The sequence below is a fragment of the Podarcis gaigeae genome (assembly GCF_964106915.1).
Source record: "Podarcis gaigeae genome assembly, chromosome: 3".
In the NCBI taxonomy this organism is placed as follows: Eukaryota; Metazoa; Chordata; class Lepidosauria; order Squamata; family Lacertidae; genus Podarcis; species Podarcis gaigeae.
In genome coordinates, this window is record NC_139680.1 from 75,679,075 (window position 1) to 75,706,320 (window position 27,246).

At 42.5% G+C, this 27,246-nt stretch overlaps 1 protein-coding gene and 1 long non-coding RNA gene across 2 annotated transcripts; one reads left to right on the forward strand and one right to left on the reverse strand.

Moving 5' to 3' along the window:
* The first annotated feature begins 537 nt into the window (after positions 1-537).
* Positions 538-19,845, forward strand: KCNK1 (potassium two pore domain channel subfamily K member 1). The gene is made up of 3 exons (XM_083732714.1): positions 538-1,864; positions 16,187-16,582; positions 17,643-19,845. The coding sequence occupies exons 1-3, from the start codon at positions 1,510-1,512 to the stop codon at positions 17,900-17,902; spliced, it is 1,011 nt and encodes a 336-aa protein (XP_083588840.1). The 5' UTR covers positions 538-1,509; the 3' UTR covers positions 17,903-19,845.
* On the reverse strand, positions 18,313-24,689 carry LOC310841641. Its single transcript, XR_014562643.1, has 3 exons — positions 23,340-24,689; positions 18,479-20,044; positions 18,313-18,424 (listed from the first exon to the last, which is right to left on the reverse strand). It is a non-coding gene; the product is annotated as an uncharacterized lncRNA (long non-coding RNA).
* Positions 24,690-27,246: the final 2,557 nt, after the last annotated feature.

Sequence of the window (27,246 nt, forward strand, 5' to 3'; positions counted from 1 at the left end):
GCACTGGTCAAAGACCTGCACAGCTTCACCTGATTCCGAAAGAGAGATAGAGAAGGACTACTGCAAAACAATGCTTCCAACGCTCAACCTATGGAGCCAGATGGCATCAAGCGTCAGTTGCACTCCACTTGCCTTTCTCTCAATCAAGCAGGGTGACCAAAGAAACTGTTTCAAGGCCAACCCCAGGCCTGGTGCCAGATTGAAATGGGTCTGAATAACTGAATGTGGACAGCCTTCTCGAAGTTACCAGCATGAGTTTGACCAAACTGCGGGAGGCAGTGGAAGACAGGAGTGCCTGGCGTGCTCTGGTCCATGGGGTCACGAAGAGTCGGACACAACTAAACAACAACAACAAGCATGCCTGAAGCTGACTACCTCCTTCTCAAGCACTTTGTGGCAAAGGTGGAGCTAGCTGCTCCGGCACATGGAGCGGCCCACCGGGGCGGGGCTAGCTACCCACGGGGGGGGGTGATGCACGTCCCAGGGGGGTGTGCTGGTTGCGGTGCACGCCCCGGGGGTGCTGCCTTTGGTGATGGCACCCCCCCCTCAAGGATGACACCTGGGGCGGACCGCTCCTGCCTTGCTCCACCACTGCCCTGTGGTAGCTGCCACAAGCTTCTGGCTCCGGAGAGGTCTTCTCCATGACATTGCAGGAGGTTGGACTAGATGACGCTCATGGTCCCTTCCAACTCAACAGTTCTATGCTTCTATGAGGGACTGTGCTGCCACCGCCACCACCAGTCCTGTCTTCCTGCTGTCAAAGAGATGGAGAAGCTACTGCCAGTACCAGTCCTGAAATGGAATGGCACTGAGCAGAGCCCAGCAGTGAGGTCCACATTCAGAACAGCAAAACCACTGGATGAAATGGCAGAACAAATGAACACTTATGGTGGAATAACAATGAAAATGAACTTTACCATCTCTCCCCGCTCCCCATGGTCATTCCTGGTGTGCCCTTTGCTTGCAGAAAGAGAAAGAGATTGAATGCGTGAGAGTGTGGGTCATTTCAGATATCCAGATGTGTCCTTTATTTTGAGAGAGAGAAAGAATCTATAGGTATGCGTGTTTCCTTTTTTCTCTCCCCTCCCCACTCACTTTAGTGAGCTGCCCAGCTGGAACCAGTTCAGCAGCTGACGCGCGACCCGTTCCCGGTTACCTGAGCCGGGAAACCACGTGAGCGCCACATCATCTGGGCTTTTGAAACGGAAAGTCACCGAAAGGAGGAAACAGGAAAAGAACGAAGCGAAACCCCGCTGCCAGACGCCCGGAGAAGGGCTCGTTTGAATGAGTGGCGGAGCTTGAGCCTCCAGGCAGGGGCCGAGCCGGGGCTCATTCCCCACCCCGTCGCCCGCCCCGGGCGTCCCGCTTCCTCTCCTCCGCGCGCGTCAAAAGGGCGCCGAGGTTCCCGCGCCTTCCTTCCCTCCCTCAGGGGCCGGAGCCTCGCGAGTGCTGAGGGCAGGCGGCGGCGGGCTGGCGCCGGGTGCGAGCGCGAGGCGCTGGCGGGGGAAGATGCTGCAGTCGCTGGCCGGCAGCTCGTGCGTGCGGCTGGTGGAGAGGCACCGCTCGGCCTGGTGCTTCGGCTTGCTGGTGCTGGGCTACGCGCTCTACCTGGTCTTCGGCGCCGTGGTCTTCTCGTCGGTGGAGCTGCCCTACGAGGACCTGCTGCGCCAGGAGCTGCGCAAGCTGAAGCGGCGCTTCGTGGAGGAGCACGAGTGCCTCTCCGAGCAGCAGCTCGAGAGCTTCCTGGCGCGAGTCCTGGAGGCCAGCAACTACGGCGTGTCGGTGCTGAGCAACGCTTCCGGCAACTGGAACTGGGACTTCACCTCGGCCCTCTTCTTCGCCAGCACCGTCCTCTCCACCACGGGTAAGGAGGAGGGCGCCGGGCGCCACGCGGGCCCGGCGGGACCAGGCCTCGCCGCGCGTCTCCCGCCTCCACCCCCCCCCCGCTCCTCTTTCTCCCTCACAGCGCCAGCCTCAGAGGAAGTCAGTGAACCTCGGAACCGAGGAGCGAGTGCCTCTCCCTCGCCCTCCGAGAGGCCACCTTGAGGGGCCAATGGCTTCTCCCCAGGGCTGAGGCCGGTTTCCAGGCGCCGCTCGCTCGACGAGCAACCCCTTCTCTCCGCACACCTCCCTCCTCCTCTCCCTCCGCGCGCGTCCTCCTCCAGAGGCTCTCGGAAGCCCCGCTTGCCGCCCTTTCCATCCCGCCGCATTGCCTTCGCGCTCTGCGTGCGGGACTCCCGCCGGGTCCAGGGCGCTGCAGAAGGGAGCGAGGCTTCGTCCGCGCCAATGCTCCCGAGAGCTCCTGAAGCCGATCTCTGGACCGTGTCTGGCCGAAGTCGTCGAAGCGATAAGAATAATAATAGAAACTGAAAAGTGCCCATCCGTCATCACCAAGGAACCACAGGCTGTCCACTCTGCCCCCTCCCGTGGTTTAAAAGTTCAGGCGTCCCTGGCACTTTATGGGGCTGTTGGTCATGCATGTAGCTACAGAACCTCATATAGATATATATAGATATATGTATATATATATATATATATAGACACATACACACACACACACACACATATATATATATATATATATACACACACACAGCACAGGGCAGAGTCCTAGGGCAGATTCTTTTATGATGTTTATATTTGATATTTACTTAAATAGGTGAGTAGAACCAACCGTGGCTGGACTGGTTGTTCAATTTTAAAATGGCTGTTTTACCCAACCCTGACAATGTACACAAATGTGAAGATGGTGTAAGAAGCACTCAAAGGGCCTTTTCGCACATGACCTTAAAAGAGAAAAGCTCAGCAGTAATATGGATGTGATGCTTACGTTGCCTAAAATGTACATTCAAAACACTCAAAGCTGCTTTTTGGCTGCAGTCCTAAACACACCAGAAAGTGACCACCAAGAGCTTACTTCAGAGCAGACATGCTTGCAGTAAGTTCTCAGATGATGTAAAGGTCTGTACACTTCCTGCATCTGTAATTCAAGAATAAAAAATGCATGGGTAAGAACGTACATCAGTTTGAAACTTTATAATCTAGTCAGCTTTCTGATGCATTGGGGGGGGGGGGGAGGAATGAGCATTATTTGTGAAAGTAACTTTACAGAGCTGCTTTGGTTCCCATACAGAACAGGGCCAAGACGTAGGTTATAGGTTTCTAATTAACCAGAGTTTAACATTTTTGAAGCAAGCCTTTGAGCTGCATGTTCAGTCAGATAACTAAGCATGTTGCAGTGTCATGTCTATACAGCTTTCAGAAAGTAGGGAGGAAAACCTAGGGCTAATTGATGGGTGAATATTTGAGTCTTGTATCTTGTAGCGTGTGTGTGTGCTCAACAGTCTGTTACACAGGTGGAGCTGGACTTTGAACAAAGGACCCCCTTGATGAAACTTGGCAACCATGTTACTAGACCTTTTCTATCTGCTTCTCTGATGTAATATAAACAAATATAAACTAGAGCTACCAGTTGCAACCTTGAAATGCTATAAAAGATGTATAGCATAGTCTGATTTAGTGAAACTTGTTCCCACTGACATTTTAGTTTAGGGGGGTATTAGGAAAGAATTCAGTGCTATCCTGTGCACATTTAATCAAGTCCTGCTGTGTTCATTGTGGCTTACTCACAGATAAGTGTGCATCGGATTGCAACTCTACAGTATTTATTTTAATAATGGTTGAATGAAAGTTGTATGTTGAACTGAATTTAGGAATAATTGCGAAGACATGCTAGAAAGAGTTGTGGAACAGGTTCTATTCTGTCAGGACAACTTGATGGATGGTTTACCCTCGTATGTACCACCATGGCATGGTTATTTATCTGGGCAGAAAATAAGCAATAAGGGAGTCACTTTTCAAAGAGTTGAGAACCATGGTTATACATGCACAATAAAATTATTTTCTTTTATTTCAGGGCAGTCAGTAGGCTCTGGATCAGTTTTCTGAGCAGAGGGGCCAGGTTGCCCCCAAGATTGAAGGGAACCGGTGCATGTTGTGTGTGTGTAATGTCACGCATCGCCTAGAGGAGGCTGAGCACTCTGGAGGAGCCTGCTGCTGAATCTGCAATGTGTGTGATGTCGTGTGTGTGTAATGTCGTGTGTGTGTGTGTGTGTGTGTGTGTGATGTGTGCCAGGCTTCTCAACACTGAGGGGGCCCAGTGTCTTTCCAACAAAGATTGAGGGGGCCGAAGACATGTTAGCCCTCTAGAGTTTGTGTGCCTGTTTCTGAGGTATCACTTGAATGACTTAAAAAGCACAGACAAACAGTTCTCTCTCTTTATTTCATAAACGTGAGTTTTCAAAATGAGGATGGAACTTTCCCCCTTACCTTTGGTTCCTAATTTCCATTTAAACTTCAAGGTTCTCTGAAATCAGATTATGGCCTTGGTATCAAGTTTGCCATTCATTACATTCAGCCTGAGAGAAGCCTAGCAAAAATAAATGTTTCCCAGCATCAGAGAAAGGGGTCTACTATGCTTAGTTTATATGTTTTCAGTCTTCTTAACTGGTAGAACTGGAAAATTCAGAAGCTTTGTTTCTGCAGATTGAGGACACAAGTTTTTGCAAGTCTCCTCAAAGATCACTGTGCTGTTGAGATAGCTGAGAGAATGCAAGTCTGCTACTGTGTTTCTCTTGCTTTCTGAATAAGGTGACCTGGTGGGGAGAAGTGGGTATTATATTTCCTCTTACAATGGAAAAACCGATTGCTCATCATGTGCGGTCGAGAGATAAAAGCACACCCATAACTAATTCACAATGCACTCCCAATCAGGGTAGCTTGTTGTCTCTGCAGCTACTTTACTGTGAGCTGTTTTCAGTGCTCTAAATATATGTTGTTATGGTTTTCTCCTGCATCCTAAGCAGCCTAATTAGGTTTTGTTAAAGTTCTGAATACAGATTCTTTCCAGAGATCAAATATTCTTTGTTAATCACTTATCAGTTCTGTTGAAGTCACTGAGATAAAACTGCTTAACGTGACCTAAGGTCACTGCATCTCTTCCCATCATGACTCATATCACGTCCTGTAACCTGAGCAACATGAATGGCATGGGTCAAGTTTAAGAATCAGTTGCACCTGCTGTATGTAAAGCTTAAGCAGTTGCAGTTTCTTCCCAAAGCTAATTTACGGTTGCTGGAAACTTCCACAGTATGATGTGTCCTCTTCGCAAGATTGCTTTTTGGTTGCACACAACGTAGCTTTTATCAAATGGCACTATTCATTGCTTGAAACTTTTTCAACTTTATCATTTCTTTCCAAGTGAACATCAAAGGCTTGTTACCACTTCACAATTTAGGCAGCTTCAATTGTTGCTTGTTTGTAGTTTGTTGTTGTTCAAGCACCACATCATAATTCAATGCAGAGATGCCGTTAAGGGGTTAAGTTACAATGACAGATGTATATTTTGACATGTTGTGAAAAACAGGAAATGTGATTCCAACCATATGGAACAAGTAGAACCTGTAATAACACGTGGCAGTATATGCCCAACCCCTAAGAAGAGTGCTCATTTTCAAGATTCCAACCAATCTTAAACAAGAACCTTGTTTTTAAGACCTCTTAAAAGGGAGGGGAGGGAGTTTCAGGAAGGGAGAAAGGAAAAGAGACATTTTTTTGTCTGTCCTCCTGAAGCCTTGTGCTATATGACACTGGAGGGCACAGGTTTGAGGCTCTTTGAGGTTTGACAGTAAGGAAGGAAAACATCCCTGTGTAGTGCTTATACAGGATACTTTCTACAGAATAAACTCTTAGGGGCTTCAGCTGACAAATTTCCTTTCCAAACACACACAAAATCAGTATTCTGCATCCCTCAACTGACATCTTTGCCTTGGAAGCTCACATGTCCTTTTAAGGGTTTTTTAAAGGGTTTTAAATTTACAAATGTTGCAAAGGCGGTGCTGTTTTGCCACTTGAGGCAAAACAGAAAGTGCTGCTCTGCCATTCTGCCCACTCCCCCCCCCCACTGGGTCACCCACCTCCTTCAGCACTGTCTCCACACTGCCCTCCTCCACTAGCACTGTCTCTGCTGCTGGCATTGATCAGCATTGATTTCTAGCGAGAGAAATCCAAGCAATCTCTCATGCTCCATGAGATCTCACTGGAAATCAGTATTGATGCTCTGCCAGTGATGGAGGTGGCAAGGTAGTTGGCCTGAGGGTGGAACCTTGTGGGACCTTCTGCTTCTCCCCATTTCATGGGTAGGGCAGCCCTGCAAATGTGTTTATGTATGTCTAAGGAGTGTCCCAGGTCTGTCACAATTAATACATGGTGACAATGCTATAATATTTTGGACTCGGTGACAGTGTACAGTACTCCAAAAACAGTGAACTAAAAAATTGAGCTAGGAAAACTCAGGTTCTGACACTCGATGCTGGTAGTGCAAAAGGCTCTTTTATCTGATGCTGGCAAAACAATCTTGCACAGGAGCAGTATCCTTACCATGGCCCCTTACCATGTGGGAAACAGCTTTTAAGCAGCATAGAAGTGTCAAGGAAGTGTTTTCAGACTGGGAAGCCCATAACTATTTAAATTGGGGAGGGGAAGAATGGATCAAGGTATCAGTTTTGTGCTCTTTTGTATGCCAACAACAAAGCATAGAATCCAATTAGGGTAGCAAGAGGAATTGAAGGTGTTTTCTACAGGCAAGCTATGGAAAGGATGATGGCTCTACCTCATTTTGTCTCACATGGGATGCTGATTTAGTTATAGCTTGGATAGATTATGGGCTGGTAATTTCTCATCTGTTTTTCTTTTTCAGTTTGTCAGACTAATGCATTGGCCACTGAATAGAATAATTGCCATCAGGGTGGTAAAAATATCACCGACTTCAGTTATTTGTTATTTTAAAAAATAATCCTCCTTTGTGCAGACTAGTAGTATTGACACTAATGCTTTAAAGGAAAGGTGAAGGGGGGGGGACACAGCTTAGGTATGGGTGGAATTCGAGTGCTAATTAAATGTGCAGGAAAGTGAGTCATTGAAACATTTTAACAAGGTTTCTTTTCATAAACATGAGGTGCTTTTAAAAAACTGACTCACACATCACAGTGCCCCAAGTGAAACTGTTGACTTTCAGAGTGATATTTGGCAAGCGTCTGTGATGATGAAGGGGCAACTTCTTAGAAAGCATTTCACATTTCCATTGCACCACATCTGATAACAGCAGTGGTGTTTTAAACATGGGAGTGGAAACCTGCTGAATTAAAATCTGTGGATTTCGTTCCTTGAAAGAGAAGAAGTTGAAACACACCATAGACACATAGAATTCTACATTTGGAAGGGACCACAAGGGACATCTAATCCAACCCTTTGCAATAATCTTCTCCCTTGAGGTTGACTGATAAAGTCTTGCAGATAGGTTCACCAAAGTTACTATTCTAGTTCGCCTGCTTAAATGTATCAATGGCAGGAATTTGTGTCATAAAGAAATCAGCTTTCATAAGCTTCCCTACATGGTTTCTTGGGAACACTTCTTAGATAGCTTTACTAATACTTCTCCTGGTTGAAAACAATAAAAGCTTCCTTTTTTGTTATGACTAACAAAGTTTGTGTAACCCAGACTTTCACAGCCCTAGGTCTGTGGGCATCTTCTCTTCACTGCTTGCATTTTTATACAGCAACATGAAATATTCATTGGAGATGCATTTATAGATGATGCCTATTAATAGAGAATTAACAGCAAACTATTTCACATGTAAGCACTTTGTTTATTTCTGTAAAATGTTAATTATAGGCACCACTGTATTTTACAGTATAATTCTATGTATGTCTACTTAGAAGTAAGCCCCACTGAGTTCAATTGGCCCTAGGCTACAATGCCCTATATTCTTGTATTAATTTACTGTGCCTTTAACAATTTTGGTCCAGAATACCTCAAGGACTGCTTAATCCCTTATATTCCTGTTGGATCACTGAGAGCTTCAAAGGAGTCACTGTCAGTGATCTCCCGTGGCTTCGGTGCATGGTTCATATCCATGAACCATGAGCTGTAGGCTCAGTATTGTGAGCTTGATTTTACAAAACTTCCTTCCAGTTGAAGTCAGATAGGACCCTTCCCTGTTGTTCTTCCAGCACCTACTGAATACTTTTTTTTCTTTCAGCAGGCATTTTAATTAAAATCTAGTTTTATCATTTTAACCAATGTTTACCTTTTTCTGTATTATATTTTCAGTATATTACTGGGAGACAATTATTGTTAAGTGGTATATAAACTGTTTAAATAAATAAACAACACACTTGGGATTCAGTAGACATGCAAAGGGTTGCATAATAAGACAAGTGGTGAAAGAGGCTTCTGTTTTTCTCCTCCATTTTCAGGGAGCTTTCAAATTTCTTTGGAATTTTAGTAAACATAAGGTTGAGCTTATTTTTTCATTGTAAGGTGGCCATGAGTGGTAGGTGTGTGTTTTCTTTCCTTCCTATTAAATATTTCTCCCAGCGCTCTATCCAGAAGCTGGCTTATTTAAATTGACTACAGTTAATGTAAACCATGATTCCCAGTTCAAATGAAACCAGGCCTCCTCAAAGGCCTGGAGAGGTCCACACTGTTAGCAAAGTAGCTAAAACTGCAGCTAGGAAGCCAACGTCACGTGTAATACTGACTCTTTTTCTTGAAATTAAAATTATGGCCAAACATTTGTTAAAATATTCAAATTACCAAGTATCATGACATGGTATCATGACCTCTGATAGTTAACTCAAACGCATACACTTGGGTGCAGTTTAGAGCATTTTTCTGTTCTGTTTCTACAACCCTTGCCAGCAATAAGTTCTGATTGATGAACATATTGTAATATTTCTGTACATAAAAAGGTATGTCAGTTTTTCATTCAGAGGTGCCATTTGAGGCATAAGGGAGAGTTGGTGGCGTGGGACTCCTAGCTGCTCTTCCCCCAGAAGCACCTCAGATTTCTCCATTTCCTACTGAAACATAAAGGAGGAAGGATCATTGCAGAGTGACAGTTCAAAGAGGAACAGTGGGATATCTGCAACCATGTAATCATTAGCTCACTCCTTGTCCCTCATTTATACTATTTCTCAACCCTACATCAAAGAAATTCCTCTATGTTTCCATAAAAAGAAGTGAATGGATTTTCCATGAGCTTAAGAAATGGTGGGGGGACATGAGGAAAACACAGAAGGGCAAAAAGTTGCTGATGATGGCCCCGTAAAGGTGAGTGAACAAAGAGTGGTAGTTACAGAGTATAAAACCTCATCTGGAAACACCCCAAGAGGACAAAAAAATGAGGTAATGTCTAATAGTAGAATGAGGACCTTGGGATCAAATGGGAAGCTCTGTGGAATTGGATGAGCTTCTGTTTCCTTACACCTACTTTCTAAACACAGCAGACAATAAGTCCTTAAGCACTTACGCTGAGAAACTACACATGAATTATATCCAATATAAATTTATTCCTAAAGCATGCAGTTGTATGTAGATTGCTGGAACCTTTGGAGGTAGTATAACCTCCTATTAATGCAGATAGATCTTGCTACTTCCTAGCTGCCTAGGTGTCAGATTCAAAAAACAGCAGTCATTGCACAAGGATTTTTGCAACCAAGTTTTGGAGTTAATACTTCTCAAATGAAGCAATATCTTTGAAAAGATGTACTACTTGACATCTGCAAAATGCTGAACCAGTCTGTCTATTCTGAAGTGCTCGAGTTTCTGCATCTCCCTTTCTCTGCTCTGGTGCATTCTTAACATTTGGAATTTTTTCAGCCATGGATACTTCACTGAGTTTCTCTCCCATGAACTGTAGGGTGCCAATTCACTGCTTCTTAATTCTTCATGTACAGTTGTACCTCGGGTTACATACGCTTCAGGTTACATACGCTTCAGGTTACAGACTCTGATACCCAGAAATAGTACCTCAGGTTAAGAACTTTGCTTCAGGATGGGAACAGAAATCGTGCTCTGGCAGCACGGCAGCAGCAGGAGGCCCCAAAAGCTAAAGTGGTGCTTCAGGTTAAGAACAGTTTCAGGTTAAGAGCGGACCTCCGGAACGAATTAAGTACTTAACCCGAGGTACCACTGTATTAGGTACCCACATTTGTACCCACCTTTCATCCTGCTCCTGGGCATCCATTCCTATCCATTTTGTATTGAAAACCCAACCCCTGCCTATATCTGCAGCCTTTGTACGTGAGACCTAGTTGTCCCAAGCAGAGAAACCTACCAAGGCCTGGTCCAACAGGAGTATAAAGATGGAGCAGGATTCTGACCTTTATCTTCTTTCATTTGCCATTCCTGTTTGGAAGTTGCTTGCCAATATTGGTCAATGCAGCAGCTTTTGTTTTGCATGTTTCCTCTCTGTGACACCAAAATCAAAGTATTCCTGGTTTATTAAAGGAAGAATAGAAAATTGTGTTCCTCTTCCCGCTCCCTACTTTTATGAGGCTTATTTTTTTGCAGATCATAGGAAAGAGCCATAGCTCAGTGGCCAAACACATGCTTTGCATGCAAAAGGTTCCCAAGTTCAATTCCTGGTGTCTCCAGGCAGGGCGTCCTACTGATGGTCAGTGTTGATATTAATGAGCTAGATGAAGTAATGGTCTGATCTGATACAAAGCAGCTTCCTATATTCCTGTGTTCCAGGATTTTGGCTGCTTATCTAACAGGAAGAAATAAATTTCCCAAGATACATAATCTATTCCTTACTTGGTAGATTGTGTGCGTGTGGGGGCGGGGGAGAGAGAGAGAGAGAGAGAAATTAGTAGATGGCAATGAATTGCTGTTGACCAAATCATACTGCTCGCATGCTAGTGACAGATGCCATGCACCAGTGTTTAGAAGCCTGTTCTGGATTAATTGCGACTGACATTTGTTCTCAGGCTGAGTCACCATCCTGCACAGGTGCTTTACTCAGCAGTAGCTATCTCCACAACTGGCAGTCGCCACAGTGCACTAGAAATAAACAGTGTTTTTCAAGAGGTTGGATTAATTAGGATGAGTATTAAAAATTGATGCCCATTTGTAAATGCTGCTACAGAAAATGAAAAAGCACAGCACTGAATGCATCTTTCTGCCTCAGAGAGACACTTGACTTACCATATTCCTTTTTATGTTCTGTTCTGCAGACAAGATAAATGCTGCTAATTAATAGCTTAATATTAACACATTCACATTTTTGTTAGGAGGCACAACTAAGATTTAATCAGTCACTGTGCAAAAACATAGTCCACAATTATTTGCAGTTTTCTTTTAAAATCTGGTTTTGGAGTACAATTTAGGAACTTTTATTAAGATTCCTTGTAATATTTTTAAGATAAAATATTGTTGCACACCCAGAGACCTTCGGGTAAGGACACTGCATGTTGAAATAAACAGTTCATCTGAAAACTGGAAGTACTACCCATCCAGCCCACACCAGAGCACATTTATGCTCCTTGGGTGGTATCCAGCAGTGTCCATCTGCTGCTGGAATATATTTGTTAGCATAGAAGGGAAAGAGGCAACCTCTAGTAATTACTTCTCCCCCCGCAACCCCCCATCCCTTTAAATCTGCACCAGAGTGCAGGGGTTGCAGGTATGCCCCCCGAATGCCTCCCTCTGATGGAATCTCTCCATCAGTGGACAGATGCCATTGGATACCACTCTTTGCAGATATGGTGATAGTTAGCAGTTGTTTATCAATTTAGCTGTGCCTGGCAACATCCAGAGATTACTAGCTGGAGCCTCACCCTAATAACTGCTCTTGATGGTCTGTTGCCTAGCAAGTGGGTAAACAGACAGCTGAGTAAATCGATAGTTTTCTAGTTAGAATACACAAAGAAACTTCCCAAAGTTTAAATTTCTGGCTTCTTTCATCCTAGCTATTAGGTTTTATTAAGTTGTTGTTGTTTAGTCATTTAGTCATGTCCGCCTCTTCGTAACCCCATGGACCAGATCACGCCAGCCACTCCTGTCTTCCACTGCCTCCCGCAGTTTGGTCAAACTCATGCTGGTAGCTTCGAGAACACTGTCCAACCATCTCATCCTCTGTCGTCCCTTTCTCCTTGTGCCCTCAATCTTTCCCAACATCAGGGTCTTTTCCAAGGAGTCTTCTCTTCTCATGAGGTGGCCAAAGTATTGGAGCCTCAGCTTCACGATCTGTCCTTCCAGTGAGCACTCAGGGCTGATTTCCTTCAGAATGGATAGGTTTGATCGTCTTGCAGTCCATGGGACTCTCAAGGGTCTCCTCCAACACCATAATTCAAAAGCATCAATTCTTTGGCGATCATCCTTCTTTACAGTCCAGCTCTCACTTCCATACATCACTACTGGGAAAAGCATAGCTTTAACTATACAGACCTTTGTTGGCATTTATTAAGTAGAAATGCATTACTTTGCCCTAGATTTGGTAGATGGTCAAGTTGACTTTGTCGGGGTGGGGGGTATCTAGATTCAGGTAGGTAGCCGTGTTGGTCTGACACAGTCGAAATATATATAAAAATTGTCCAATAGCACCTTAGAGACCAACTAAGTTTGTTCTTGGTATAAGCTTTCGCGTGCATGCACACTTCCTCAGATACGGGGGGGGGGGGGTATGTTTGCCATTGTTATATTAACTAGTCCTGGTGCAGTTTAGTTATTTGAAAGTCTGCTGCCTGGAAACAAGATTCAGAAACTTTGATATCTTTTGATACTTTTTCTTGACAGTAGCAAAAGTTAACCATGACAGATCGGGTAGCATGCTGGGAATTATAGATGAGGTTTGAAAAATCAGCATGCTTACTATCTCTGATTTTAAATAGAAAGCACAGAACACCATTTGTTGATGCAGAATTCAGTTTTTTGGCCTTTTATCTAGTCTGCTTAAAGAAATTGTTGTGGTCAGAGTGATTTTGTGGCTTCTTCCCTTCCTCAGTTTCTTATTCGTGAGTGGAGCACATGTTGTCCCTATGAGCTTGTTAATTACACCCAAATTGCAATGGTTTAATGGTTCAGCTTGAGTTGACATTGCATGCTGAGCTTGTGTATATAGTACAAGCTGAGCAGATTAAGCAAGCAAGGACCATACTCTTATCACGATTCAGCTAGTATTCCTTTATTCCACTTAGTCATTTTGTCCTATATTGGACAAAAACGAACATATATTTTCCTCTGCTGATATAGCTGGCATTTACACATGTATATGCCAGAAGTTTAATACTGCATTTATCAAAATTACTATTTAAAATGGCGGGGGGACGACTACGTGTGCCCCTGGCCTAATTTCATGTAACTCTCCAGATGCTGCATTCCTCTCTCTCTCTCTCTCTCTCTCTCTCTCTCTCTCTCTGTGTGTGTGTGTGTGTGTGTGTGTGTGGGCAGCAGAAGAGGCAGCTCCATCCAGAAAACCTTGGGAAAATCCTTGTGATGAGCTATGGAAATGGGGGCAAGGGAGAGCTCAGAAGGCAGAAGCTGAAAAACAAAACAAAACCGTAGGGATGGATGGAGTTGCGAACCTGATGGATCCATGCGAGGAGGAGCTGGAAGCCCTCTGCATGTGATCAGAAAATATCACTTAACTGAATAACTCATTTAATTGAATCAATTACATTTAATCACATTTGTCCTTTTCTTGCCAGTTCACTTGCTATGGAGAGATCTTTTTATGGTCAGTCAAGGCTCTCTTTGGGTTTCGCCATCCTAAATAATTTCATGTTGCTCATAATCTTGGTACCTTCTAATCCATCTTTCTAAGGAGGAGTTAGAAATGGGGGCAGACTATCTGCAATATGTACAGGGGGATGGAGCAATAGAAGCACAAAGAGAGACAGAAATGGGATAGCAATCCTGCAAACTCCATACACTTCCCTGTTGCACACATTGCCATTTACTCCAGTTCAGTGTGCTCCCACAGCTGGCAATCAAAGTTGTGTATACACAATATTGGTCACAATCCATCTGTATCCTGTAGGTTCTTGATAAATACCCCTGTTTTATGCACTTTCCCTCAAATCAGCTTCTACCCAGTTAGATAATGGAAGGTGCAGTTAAGCATGCATAGATGACAACTTCAGTGGAGTTCAGTGTGGGAAGACAGTGAATTAACATATGCAGAAATAACACAGATCAGAAACAGATTGATCAGTCCATCTCTGCTCTAAATATGATATGCCAAGGTCATAGAATGGGAGAGAACTGTTGCTTTCAAGCCCTGTATGTAATTTTCCCTGGAGTAGCTGTCTGGCCAATATTTGAAACAGATGAACTAGGAGGACTCTTGATCTGATGCAACAGGTTTCTTCTTGTGTTATTCACAGATTACACTCATTTCCTCCCTATTTTATGATTTTGTATATCTCATGTGCATCCAGCTTAGAGCAGTAACAAGCTACACACTTCTATGAGAGAAAAACTTGTGCTCCCGTACGGTTCATCAAAACAGCAGTTGTGTCAGTACTGCAGGATGGATGGATAGATGGCATTTTGGCAATTTATTTCATCCATGGAATATTTTATCTGCTGAGAGACAGGCCTAGAGTGAGGGACAAAAAGTGGCTTAAGCCCTTTCCAGGCTTTATGACTTATTACAGTGTTGTTTTTTTAAAAAATCTTCTATTTGTAATCTTTGCAAAATGAGCCCAAACAATCAAAGAGGCTGAAAATAAACTTATCAGTCCTAGGGGATGTTAAATTATCTGGCTAATGTATTATCTAAACGCCAACAAAAAGCAGGTCTATATAAAGTTATCCTGAACGCTGATTTAATGGGCTCTCTGAGGAATAATTCCATAAATTAGGTTTAGCATGCTTATTGGTGAGCTAGAAACTGGGCTGAAAAGCAATCTTCAAATACGTGTTGAAATGAGTCACATTTGAGAGGGGACTTTGTTAGATTGATCTAATGTAACAAGACAGAAGAACAGACTAACGCCTGAAGTAACTTGCTCCTGGGTCACAGTCTTGCCACCCCGGTGAGAGCAAGCATGATCTTACCTGTGCTCTCCAGAGCTTGAGATACCTGAGGGATCTATAACAATACAGGTGAAACTTTGTTCTTTCTTTTTTTGCAAATTAATTCAACTTCAAAGGAGAATGATCCTTGAAATTTCATTGTTACAAAGAGAATGATAGCTTGGATTCATGTTGAACTTCAAAACCAGATATCACCAAGCATTGTAATAACTCCTTACAACTCACATGAAAATTACAAGACACTTAAATGGAACACAAATTGCAGTCTACTAGTCTGCTGAGTCTATAGGGATAGCAAATGTTTTGGCCTTAGCACTCAGAACATAGTGTGGGAACTTGCATCCTTCAGATAGTCAAGAAATTGGGGGGGGGGGTGCTTGTGTGTTTCTGTATATGTCTTAAAATGTCTTGCAAGCTAATGTTCCAATTATTTCTGCCTTTGCAAATATATATTGGGTCAAAATCTCAACCTGAGACCCCAAACACACAGGAAAAATTTGATGCTGGTGTATAAGAAGTTGCTTCTTATACAGCTTCACGCCTGACATGCAGAAAATTAGTGTGAGGAAAAGGGGGTGGGGTAAATAATGAAAGAGAAAGGAAGAGGAAATTGTGTTTGACAGCTCTGTCATTAGGCAAAGTGAGGTATTTGCCTGAGGTGACAGATGCCAGGGTGCAAAGCTGGGTTTCATGACACCTGCCCTTCAGCCCTGCAGCCTGCTGCCTGTCTGGTTAGTGCCTCTAAGTGAAATGGAGGAGCACCATCTCATGAGCAAATATAACATTTTAAGTGTGTTTTAAGTACATTGTACAAATTTGACACTAGAGCAGGCTTCCTCAACCTCGGCCCTCCAGATGTTTTGAGACTACAATTCCCATCATCCCTGACCACTGGCCCTGCTAGCTAAGGATCATGGGAGTTGTAGGCCAAAAACATCTGGAGGGCCGAAGTTGAGAAAGCCTGCACTATGGCAAATTCAATATATTTTTCAAAACATTTTTCAAAAAAGCATTTTCACAGTGTGAAATGCCATTTTTGCATTTCCTTTGAATTAGGGAAAAGGTCATTGCCATTTTTATTGCCAATTTATACTGAGCGGAGGTGGGGTTAGTGAGTGAATGAAAAGAAGAAACACCCACAAACCTTTCTGATACATGAGTGGAACAAAGCACGCTCAGACAGGAGCTCCAGGTGCAAATCATTCTCTTCCACTCTGATCAGTCCACTCCTGAAAAACAAGCAGTTCACAGGTCAGACAGTTTTTCCAAATCTCACTCCTGTCTTTCTTTTTATGTTAACAGGTTATGGACACACCGTGCCTTTGTCAGATGGAGGGAAAGCCTTCTGCATCATCTATTCGGTCATTGGAATCCCCTTTACACTGCTTTTCCTGACAGCAGTGGTGCAGCGCATTATTGTCTATGTAACAAGGCGGCCTGTGCTGTATTTCCATGTCCGCTGGGGTTTCTCTAAGCAGATAGTTGCCATCATCCATGCGGTGATTCTGGGCTTCGTTACTGTCTCGTGCTTTTTCTTCATCCCAGCAGCGATATTTTCTGTCCTTGAAGATGACTGGAACTTCCTGGAATCATTTTACTTTTGCTTCATTTCGTTGAGCACCATTGGCCTTGGTGACTATGTTCCAGGAGAAGGTTACAACCAAAAATTCAGAGAGCTGTATAAAATAGGAATTACATGTGAGTAGCAAACTACTTGTACAAGTAAGAGGGTGAATATTTTTTTAGAGCTGTGTTTCTTGGTGTTTCTTTTGTGACTTTTGCAAAGCAGTCCCATTGAGTCTAGCCATTCATACAGCAAAAGTAAATGGAAAAATCCAGATTGGATTTTTGAAATGTGTATCAAAACTCTGTTAAGTATGTTGTTGTTTTTTTAAGGTGTGGAATCACATGTTTCAGAGGTGCTCCCAAATCCTATTTGCTATGGAACTGTTATCCAAAACACCATTCTGAATGATTTGGAGAAAGAATAAGATGCAAATATACTACGTTATAAACAAAAATCAATGTTGTGGGCCACATGTAAGGACATAGTGGGCTACAAAGTGTCTACCATATAGATATTTAAAGATGCACCTCTCTATGTGGAATTAGTAATAGCTTGTGACTCAAGCACAAGCCATTCCTACCTGGTAGCATTCATATGACACTGTAGATGAAGATTTTTTGGAAGCTTCAGCTGGTGCAGAATGACTTACTGGGCTGTATTCAACATAGCGCTAAGTTGCTGGTTCCACCAGCAGAAGGATTTTTCCTTGTGCATTGAAACATTCTCCTTCCCCCCTGCCCTCACCCTAAATCTGAGCAGATTTGGGAGTGGCATGGGGTGCACAGAAGGAGAAAGTCCTGTTACATTGGCAGTAATCCTTGCACATGCGCAACTATTTAAAGGAATGCCACACATGGTTTTCAAAAGAGCTTTAAAGATCTAAAGATTCCAGTCTGCTCATAACTGAATAACGTTTCTGGTTTATATTTTATAAGCTGCGGTTTTAATTGTGGGTGACAAAAAAAATTATACTGCTGTTTCATTAGCTGTATTTTATACTTTTATTGTTTTACAGTTTTATTTGTAAATTGCATTGAGGGTTCTTATACTCGAAAGCCTGTGTGGAAATATAGTTCTAACTGGAGAGATAGAGCTCCTTCCATTTTGGAGACCTCTCTGACTTGGAGCATTGTAGCAGACATACCTGTATTACCAGTTCACATTTTAAACACTGTTTAAATGTCTTCCTAGGTTACCTGCTGCTGGGCCTCATTGCAATGCTGGTGGTTTTAGAGACTTTCTGTGAACTTCACGAGCTCAAAAAATTTAGGAAAATGTTCTATGTGAAGAAGGACAAGGAAGAGGACCGAGTACACATAGTAGAACATGACCAACTCTCCTTCTCTTCAATTTCAGACCAGGCGGCCTCTTTGAAGGAAGATCAGAAAATAAATGAACCTTTTGTGACCCCACAGTCTGCAGTTAACTGTGATGGCTGCATAAACAATTAACCAAGGGCTTCCGTTTCAATATCAACCGTGCACTTACATCCCTTCAGTTAGAACTAGTACCATTAATGAAACTATAGAGGCAGAAGGCTATGCTATATTATCAAGTACTCATTTCTGGGAATATTTTAAAATGTATGAGCCAAATAAAGCTCTCTTTAGCTGGAACAACATTATGGGAATGTTGGCTGGGGGGGAAATGTGCATTTGGGAACCCCTGGATTAATGGTGCGTACATGGAGCATACATCGGGGACTCTAGATTTGATCAACAATTCAGTTCTCATTTCCCCAGACTGCTGCCCTAAGTCCCCTCCCGCCCCCCTGAAAATCATGTTGTGGTTCATTTACAAAATAAGAGCTTTCTGATGCCATTTGCAACTTCTGGTTTTCAAACATGAATGGGGGACTGAAGCATTGAGTTGGAAGGGTTTGTTGTTGTAGCACAGAAAACAGGAATAGTCTCTTGCCATGTCTCCTTCAGTGAGATTCCCAAATGACTGGGTTCATGCACACTGGGCTATCTCTGTACTCTCTCTCTCTCTCTCTCTCTCTCTCTCTCTCTCTCTCTCTCACACACACACACACACACACACACAAATACCCTAAAGTGGAAAGATCCAGAGCAAGTGCATTGTACCAGTTCTGCAGCTATTTTAAAGCTCAGCTGCATACCTTCGAAGCCTGGCTCAGTAAGGATAAAGGCAGACAGATATGGTGGTGGGAAGTGGTTTGAACTCATTATTTGTTGTATGCCAATCACACTTCGAATGTATCTGATTTCACCCTCAAGTGTACTACAGTCATCAGTACTGAGCAAGAATTCTATATCCTGCTTCCTGTCAGAAATCAAACTGGGTGCTTTCCTCCTGGCCTTAAAAAAAAAATTGCAAAAGGGGTGTTTTTGCAACTGATTTCAGTGGATATAGGATCAGGGACCCATGAGCACCAGCATATACAGCACTTGTAGGCACAGCTTAGGGGAAAGCCATCTTCCTTAGCACTCTCAGACACCCCTTTCGCTCTAATTTTACCCTATAGGCTGTGAGTCTCAAACCATTTCTTGTCAAGTGGTTTCAGAGATATGGCCCTATCTGTTCAAAGTAGTAGTCAAGCCGAGCGCTGAAGTATCTAGACTTCTGTGAGAAAAGAAAAATACTTGAAACCTGATCACCTAAAAACACTGTATATGAGTTTAGTTAATACCTAGTGTTTATTAATAGATTTTATACCTTTACTAGGAAAGTTGACTCTTGATAAATCTGCTTTAAAATCTATGCGAGCTGAAGTTTATATTTGAGAAAACATAACTCAGAGATGCTTTTTAAATTTGATTTGAAGCGTAGTGTATTGGCATGTTCTCATCCAAGCGGATATTTTTGTACAGCCTAAGTTGGTTCTGTTTATAATGTTTTAACCTTTGTTTGTGTACATAAATGCATATATTTATATACTGTACATATGTTGTAGATCACCAGAATTTAACTGACTTGGCTGTGAAATTTTAAAGGTATCTTCATCCACAGATTTCTCTTTATAGAGAAGTAAAAGTCAGAACTGTGGCGCTGAAAACAATGACTTAACTCCTGACCAAATGAATGTGGAAGGGTAAGTCTGTAGGGCTGCAATTTTAAAAATCATATTTTTTAAATAGGCCCAGCCCACCCATCTCGCTGAGGCTACTGGTAAGTAGCTTGTCTGCTGCGGCCTTCATAGTATACTGTATCATGGAATCCTGTTTTAAAGTGAAATTCTAATGACAGTCGATTCTGGGGAACAGGCACAAGCTGCATTAATTTCAAACTTTCTTTTTTCAAGAATATGCTCATTTGCAATGATTATTAATACTAAAGCACAGAACTTAATAATGGACAAGCTGAATACCATACCGTGTTATATATTAGCTAATCAGCATTTCAAAGTTGAATAAATAAAAGTGTGGCTCCAGTTGTCTTTTCGTGTGATGTCTTAACTGCTTGTTTTCATAATTGACCAGACGTATCTAAGGGCTTCGAAGGACTGCAGACTCACTGCTGTGCTCAAGAATCCCTCGCCCATTTCCTGCCTAATAGATCACCAGAACTGGCAGTGCTGACCACCTTATTTGATCGCGCAGAACTAAGTTTCTGTTCACAATACATCCTCACTGGATTTTGGAAAAAAGAAAAAAATATTTAAGAAAAAATAGCTATCCAAAGATCACAAGTCAATGCACACTTCTAATACTGTATGCTTAGTACTATTGGCAGCCCATGATGCCAAGCAGTAGGCAATGTAGAGCCCCACGATGTGGGGATATGGAGGTGGAGCAGAGTTAGCTATGCTATCTGGCTGCTAAACTCCTTCACATCTGGGAAAGGAACCCAATCCAGCTGATGCGGGGGGTGGGGTGGGAAATGGCACAAAGCCCCCACCATCCCTACCATCTACCCTGGCCACGTCAAGCCAGTGGGACTTTAAATGTGTCCGCTCTGCCTCCCGGCTCCTGGCCATGGTTTAGGTCTATGGTGCAAGTTATTTAGACAAGATTGTTCAGTCCAAACCCTCATTAGTTTATCTTGTCTAGGTTCTGGCAGAAACCAATGTTTGTGATGCTAGTAATAAGTTCAAGGCAGTGAAATAACATGGAGTTTGTTTCATCAGGACAGAGTTAGGGAATGTAATGCTGAAATTCTTATTTTCAAGCATCGTTGCAGCTTATGGTAATAAGTTCTAGCTCCTGCCACTGTAAAAAAATCCACTTTTGAAGCCAAAAGTGCAATAACATAAGGCATCAACATGTTGATGCTAGTCTGAAGATTAAAGGAAAGAGAGGAGATTACTCTGCGGAAAAATTGCCCGTATAAATGGGAATTGTATTGTGTGTTGCTGAAACTAATCAGAAGCCAAGCTGACAGGTGTAAATTGAAATGGAGGGCAAAGGCAGGTGGACAAAATTGAGCTCTGTCAGTCCAGGCATATGACGGAGAACTGCAAGTTATATCTTTACCCAGCTTCATCACCTTCACAATATCCAACCTGTCCTTAAAGAATATTGCATGTTTGTCTGATGGCTGTCTCATGCGTCCTTTTGAACTTCCAAAGAAGGGAGGGCCCTGGTGTTCCAAAACAATTTGTTACATGGTGAAGCTACCCTAAAAGTTAGAGAGCTTATCTTAATGTTTAACCTTATCTGCTGTAGACAGTGTGGCGGTCATTTCAGGGATAGATGCCATATTCTTTGTAACCTTGTTTTTCTTGAAATGGTCAATATTACATAAAGATCACAAAATATTTTTTGTCCTACCCAGAGACTATAAAGGCAATGGCTTAAGTGCACCCAAACCGTACTGGATTGTGGCCACAGTATTAACAGTAGAAGTATTTCTTTGACTTATTCAACCCCTTTTTCTATGAACATTCATATGAGAAGATTTCTAAACTCATAATTCAAATGCTCTGTCAAAATGCTGAAGATCTGGAGACCAGATGGGTACATGTGAGATGCAAGTGGGGATGTGGTTAATATCAAGTGCCTGACCGTAGGCTGAAATAATTATGCAATGAGTAGATCATGTATTTGTTTGGAACATTATAATCTAGGTGTGATTTGTTCACTGGTAGTGAAATGAAATGAATTATTTAGGGCATTTTTTGAAATTTCTGTAAATATATTTATAATAGGAGCAAATTTGCTTGCAGAGCCCAGTGTTTTTGAAGACCTACTTTAATGAGTGTTACTTTCCCAATGGAAATATTCTAATTTGACATAGTCTTCTTTCCAATCACTTTGACAACCAAAAAGAAATGGCATAATATCTTTGCTTTCAATTGCAATCTATTGTCCTAGCCTTTATCTGCATTACATTTACCTTGGATTCTTTTTGAAGTCATGTATTCCTAAGCTTTCATCTGCAATGGCTACATTTTGCTTTATTATCCGTGTTTTAGCATTCTGTATCCTTTATACTTCTCAACAGTTATTCTGAGAGTTGTTCTTAAATTGATTTATATATTGTACATGGGTGTTTGTGCAATGAATCAAAATTCTGGTCCAATCAGTGCCTAGGCATCCAAAATGTAAAAGTCTTTTACAAAAAATAAAAACAAAAAATTGTCGAGACGGCGCCAGAATAAACCCACAGAATGCCTTGGGGCAGAGAGGGTTTACAAATTGAGTTGATGAGGATACATTCTGAGGCAACATGACACTGAACAGCTTCTGAGAGTATACACAATGCATCCCAATTTAACACACCCCATTTTTAATATTATTGTTAATAGGTTATTATGGTTTTTAGTCACATACTAACAAAAATTTGGAACCTATTTGATTGCAGAACATAACATATGTCCTGATGACTTGGAAGAATCAGTGGACACACCAGCCAAGAAGCTGCCCAAAACTTAATTTCTCTCTCTCAAAGAACAGAAAAGATAAAGGAAACTTCTGACTTACAGCTAAGCCCAGTGCCCCCCTAGTGATTACTGATTGTCTCCACCATCCGTCTCTGAAGAAAGGTTGACCAAGGCAGTTTAAGGCAGGGCTAAAGCCAAATTAAAATGGGTCGCAGTATCTGTAATTGCATCACCTCCATTCTTTCGAGTACCTTGACTATCACTACAGCTAGTTTTTATAAGCCATGATAGGCATGGTTTGAAAGGGCTTAGTGTAACGCAGCTTCCTCTGTTCCTATACCATGTAATGTATATGTTAAGGTGATATGTAAGCTGAGCAATTAATGTGTGTAACAACCAGCCTTGGTCACCTTCAGCAGGCCTCTAGGAGAATGTGCATATAAAACATAAATGAAAAGGGAATTGTGCACATTTGTGTGTGTGTGTGTGTGTGTGTGTAAAATCTCCAACAGACTTTGGAAAATCTGCCTATATTAACTGAATTTTGTACTTTCTGTAGCCATTATGTACAATCCCCAATAGACTTTGGGGAATGTGTAGATCAGACATGAATTTTCTCCATTTTCTGGTCATTATGCATAATCCCCGACAGATCAATTGTGCAGATCTTGATTGCAGTTTGTACATTCTCTAGGCAATGTGCACATTCTCTGGTCAGTATGCAGAGTCTCCAAGAAACATGCCTTTTTTCTATCTTTTGTTCAGAAATGTACAGTCTGCACCCCCAAAAGGCTGGGTGAATGTGACTCATGGCTGGTTGTTTTGCACATTAACCACACAACTTGCATCCCCCTTAACACATATACAGCTATGCATAGTTTCCATTCTCCCTCTGTGTTATCCAGCTGCTTGGGTTTCATCACTGACTTCATATGGCTATTTCACCGTGCATAGCAAAGAAAGCTCATGTAGGCACAGCAAGACACTGATTTACCAGTGTTTGTGTCCGCAGAGCTGAAATGCCACATTGTTGTATAATATCATTTTTCAGCTTATCAGACAGATGCACTAGAGCCATTGCATGAGCGACAAAATTAAACTACCTTGCACTCTATGGATGTTGGTGAAGTGACAGATTCGATAATGAAGGCGGCAAATATGGATGAAAACATAGGGGAAAGCTGACAGTCAATCCGGTTGAGTGGCACGATGTGAAGGCTTCCTGGGATGAGATTGTAAGTCAGGATGATAATGAATGTCTTGGCGAAGACTTGCTGACATTTCGTTTAAGGGTTGCAAGCGATCTGAGCCACGGCTGCAAGACTATTCTGCTGAAGTGAGAAGGGAAAGGAAGTTTGTGGTGGCAAGTCGTGAGTTCTTTGGGTGACAGATCTGCTTAGCAGAATATATTTGTATTAAGGTTTTCAAAATTCTTGGTGCAGATAAAGAACACAGGCAAGCCTACCAAAAGGCAATAACTTTTGACGGCAGTGATAAGGCACCTTTTATCTGTTCTATCCTCCCTAGACCTAGTGAGTGCCTGAGGCAGGAACAAGATGTTTGCTCCACATCAGAGAGTAAACATGCTGGTGGCAGATGCATTGCCAGTGAAACACTATCTATGGCAGACTTTAGAAAGCCAAGATGAAAGGACCAGTGAACTCAAAGGTGCTGCTTAGAAGAATGATGTCAGAATGGGAAAATACTACGGGTTACACCCAGCATTAGTTCTGCTAAGATTGATCCATTGAAATTAATGAACATGACTAACAGGTCCATTAATTTCAGTGACTCTGCATAGAAGGTGGTTGGCTATAGCCCTGTGAGTCCCCAAATATGCCACAGGTCCATTGTTAATATGGGTATATCCAATCCCCTGCCCTTTAGCAGGAGTTCTTCTTTGTGCCCAACTTGATGGGGAGAGGGAACATGGGAAATGGTGAGGCGGGTCTGCTCAGAGCCTAGAGGAGACACCTTGTCTTTGGTCTACACCAGGACAATATATCAGATACTCAACTCCAAGTAAAGGTCCAGATCACCATTTATAAAAGCTGGGGGAAACAGTCTAGGAGGGTAAGAAAGTTGAGCTGGAATAATCAAATACACTCAGTTCCAAAATATGCTGTGGAACTTGTACTTAATACCAAAACCTTTATTTATTTATCTGATTGTTTCTTATACAGTGGTACCTTGGTACTCAAACGCCTTGGTCCCCAAACACTGAAAACACGGAAATAATTGTTCCGGTTTTCAAACGTTTTTCAGAAGCCGAACGTCCGATGCGGCTGTTGGCTATTGTTTCTGGGGCTCCTGCACCAATCAGAAGCTGTGCCTTGGTTTTCGAACATTTTGGAAGTCAAACGGACTTCCGGAATGGATTACGTTTGGTGCTTTTGTTTTTGCTATTTATTTTGCATTTTTGTTTTTTTGGCTTTTTCAGTTAATTTGTTTTTGTGACTGCGTGGAACCCAGGTCATCTACTGATTGATTGTGTGACTGCAGAAAAGGATAAAAGCCCCCCATCCAAACAATGACTATCATCAGTGCAAGTAAGAAAAAAAATGTAATTTTAATTTTTATCATCTACAGTGATTTATTTTATAGTACACTACTTTGATTATTGCTTTCATTTTATGGCTCAATGGTCTCGTTCGATAGTAAAATTCATGTCAAATTGCTGTCTTAGGGGTTGTTTTTAAAAGTCTGGAACGGATTAATCCATTTTGCATTACTTTCTATGGGAAAGCGCGTCTTGGTTTTGGAACAGACTTCCGGAACGGATTAAGTTTGAGAACTTAATATAGCTGTATAGACCTTTCTACAGCAGGAAGGTGAAAAGAATGAGAATGTAAGAAAAGCCTACTGGATCAGGCCAGTGGCCCATATAATTGAGCATCCAGTTCTCACAATGGCCAGATGCCTGTAGAAGCCCAAAAGCCAGGACTCAGGTGCAACAGCTGCTCTCCCCTCCTGTGGTTTCCAGCAACTGGTATTCAGATGCATACTGGAAATGGGTTGGGCATCTGAAAAGGGATTGTTTCTTATATAGCACTTTCTGAGCAAGAAGAAAGTGGGGGGCAAAGAGGAATGAGGGTGAGTAAAATGAGGCAATGTGATCTCCAACATAATCAACGGGAGGGGTGAATTTCCAATGTGTTTCCAATGTGTTGCTCTTTAAGCAAACAATTTTACAAGGTCCCTCCTTTAAATTCCTCCCTCGTTTAGATGTGGTTAATTTGGCAGGCCAGATGCACAGCTGGCACGCTTTCCAGTCCTGTGTGTATTCGGCAGCGTAAACATAAAACTTGGTCTAATTTGTATTCAGTCCTTAACACAGTATGCACAGGCCTGTAAAATCCTTGTCAAGGGAATTGCACAAAAAGTATTTGGGACAAGTTTTAAGGCTGCCACCTAATCAGGATAACAAGAATAACAGGTAAAAGGATAGGGTCTTTAATTTGGCTTTTGCAGCCTTGTGTGTTTAAAACAGGTTAACTTTTTACACAGATATTGGCCTTTAGAGACTGCTGGTTGACAAATTAGGGAATTTTATATGGTAGAACAGATCTTGAAGCTGAGGCTCCAATACTTTGGCCACCTCATGAGAAGACTCCCTAGAAAAGACCCTGATGTTGGGAAAGATTGAGAGCACAAAGAGAAGGGGACGACAGAGGGCAAGATGGTTGGACAGTGTTCTCGAAGCTACCAGCATGAGTTTGACCAAACTGCAGGAGGCAGTGGAAGACAGGAGTGCCTGGCGTGCTCTGGTCCATGGGGTCACGAAGAGTCGGACACGACTAAACAACAACAATATGGTAGAAGTCTACAATCATACAGTATGTAATGGCTGCACTGTAATTGCTTCAACAAAGTTCTGTGATGGTGAACAAGCTTGGGATCTTCCTCTGGGACCAGAGAGAGGAAAGTTTACTGAACTTCAGAAAGGACTGAACCCCATTGTTTGCTTGTTGTGTGTGGGCTTCATTATTTTTTAACTAAAGGAAAAACTATTAAAGATTTTCTTGGTTTACAAAAGTGCGTGCATTGACTCTTTTTTCAGGTTGTAGAGTCTTTTCTACAGATCAGTTACACTGGATATGAGACATTAGTGTTGCATACAGTATAAGGTTGGGGAAGAAAGGAAGGGAAGGAGGGTGGGGTGGTAAAGCTTATATTCTTTTATTTAATGTATGTGTGGAGCTTTTGTGTCAGCGTCACTTGGGTAGGTTCTCTTTCTATTCATTTATTAGTTTTCCTTGGCAGTGAGAGTGGGGCGAGGGCAGGGAATGGCTGCTGGTCTTTAATTGACTTCAGTGAGAGTTGTTTGTGGGGGGGGGGGTTGTTGGGTAAGGTTAGCCATATCAATTTGTGTGCTTTCAGTGGGTTCTTGTTGTCTTGTTGGGCTGTGTATGTAATGAAGGGGAGCCATACTGGGGTGAATGCGTCCTCTTTTATTTCTCCCCATGTTAGTTTCAGTCTGATGGTTAGCTTTTCTAGTAAGGCTGTTTACCATAATTTTTAAAACATTTAACTTATTGTAATTAGTATTTAAGACCAGGACTTTTTTCAGCCAGAACTGGCCAGAACTCAGTTCTGGGCACCTCCCAGGTGGGCGCCATTGCCATTATAAGAGAATGAGGGAGGTGTTCATGATGAGTTCCGGCATCCTATTTCTAGAAAACTAGCACTGTTTCAGACTCTTCTGCAGTAAAGCCTTGACATGCATTCTTGTGGTGGAAAGAACTGATTTCTACACGAGGTCCAGAAAAAGGATTCTGCTGAACAACACAGGATTGGGTTTTCATTTTCCTTTAGCTCATCTAAGAAATGTGGTGCTGGATCCTAAAACCAAGCTTGCCATCTGACGCTATATTTAATTTGCAGAATATAAATCCTCAAATCCAAGCCACCCATTAGTTGTCTAGGTAATCATCCACTTGGGCAATTTTGCTCATTACCTAACAGAAAAATGGAAAGAAAGTGCAAGTCACTCCTTTGGCATCAACCAGA

What these genes read in the sequence shown, in the direction of transcription:
- KCNK1 (XM_083732714.1), top strand. Translation starts at nt 1,510, where the DNA reads ATGCTGCAGTCGCTGGCCGGCAGCTCGTGCGTGCGGCTGGTGGAGAGG. An exon ending in CACCGTCCTCTCCACCACGG is followed by an intron (nt 1,865 to 16,186) that starts GTAAGGAGGAGG and finishes TTATGTTAACAG; the next exon opens with GTTATGGACACACCGTGCCT. An exon ending in GTATAAAATAGGAATTACAT is followed by an intron (nt 16,583 to 17,642) that starts GTGAGTAGCAAA and finishes ATGTCTTCCTAG; the next exon opens with GTTACCTGCTGCTGGGCCTC.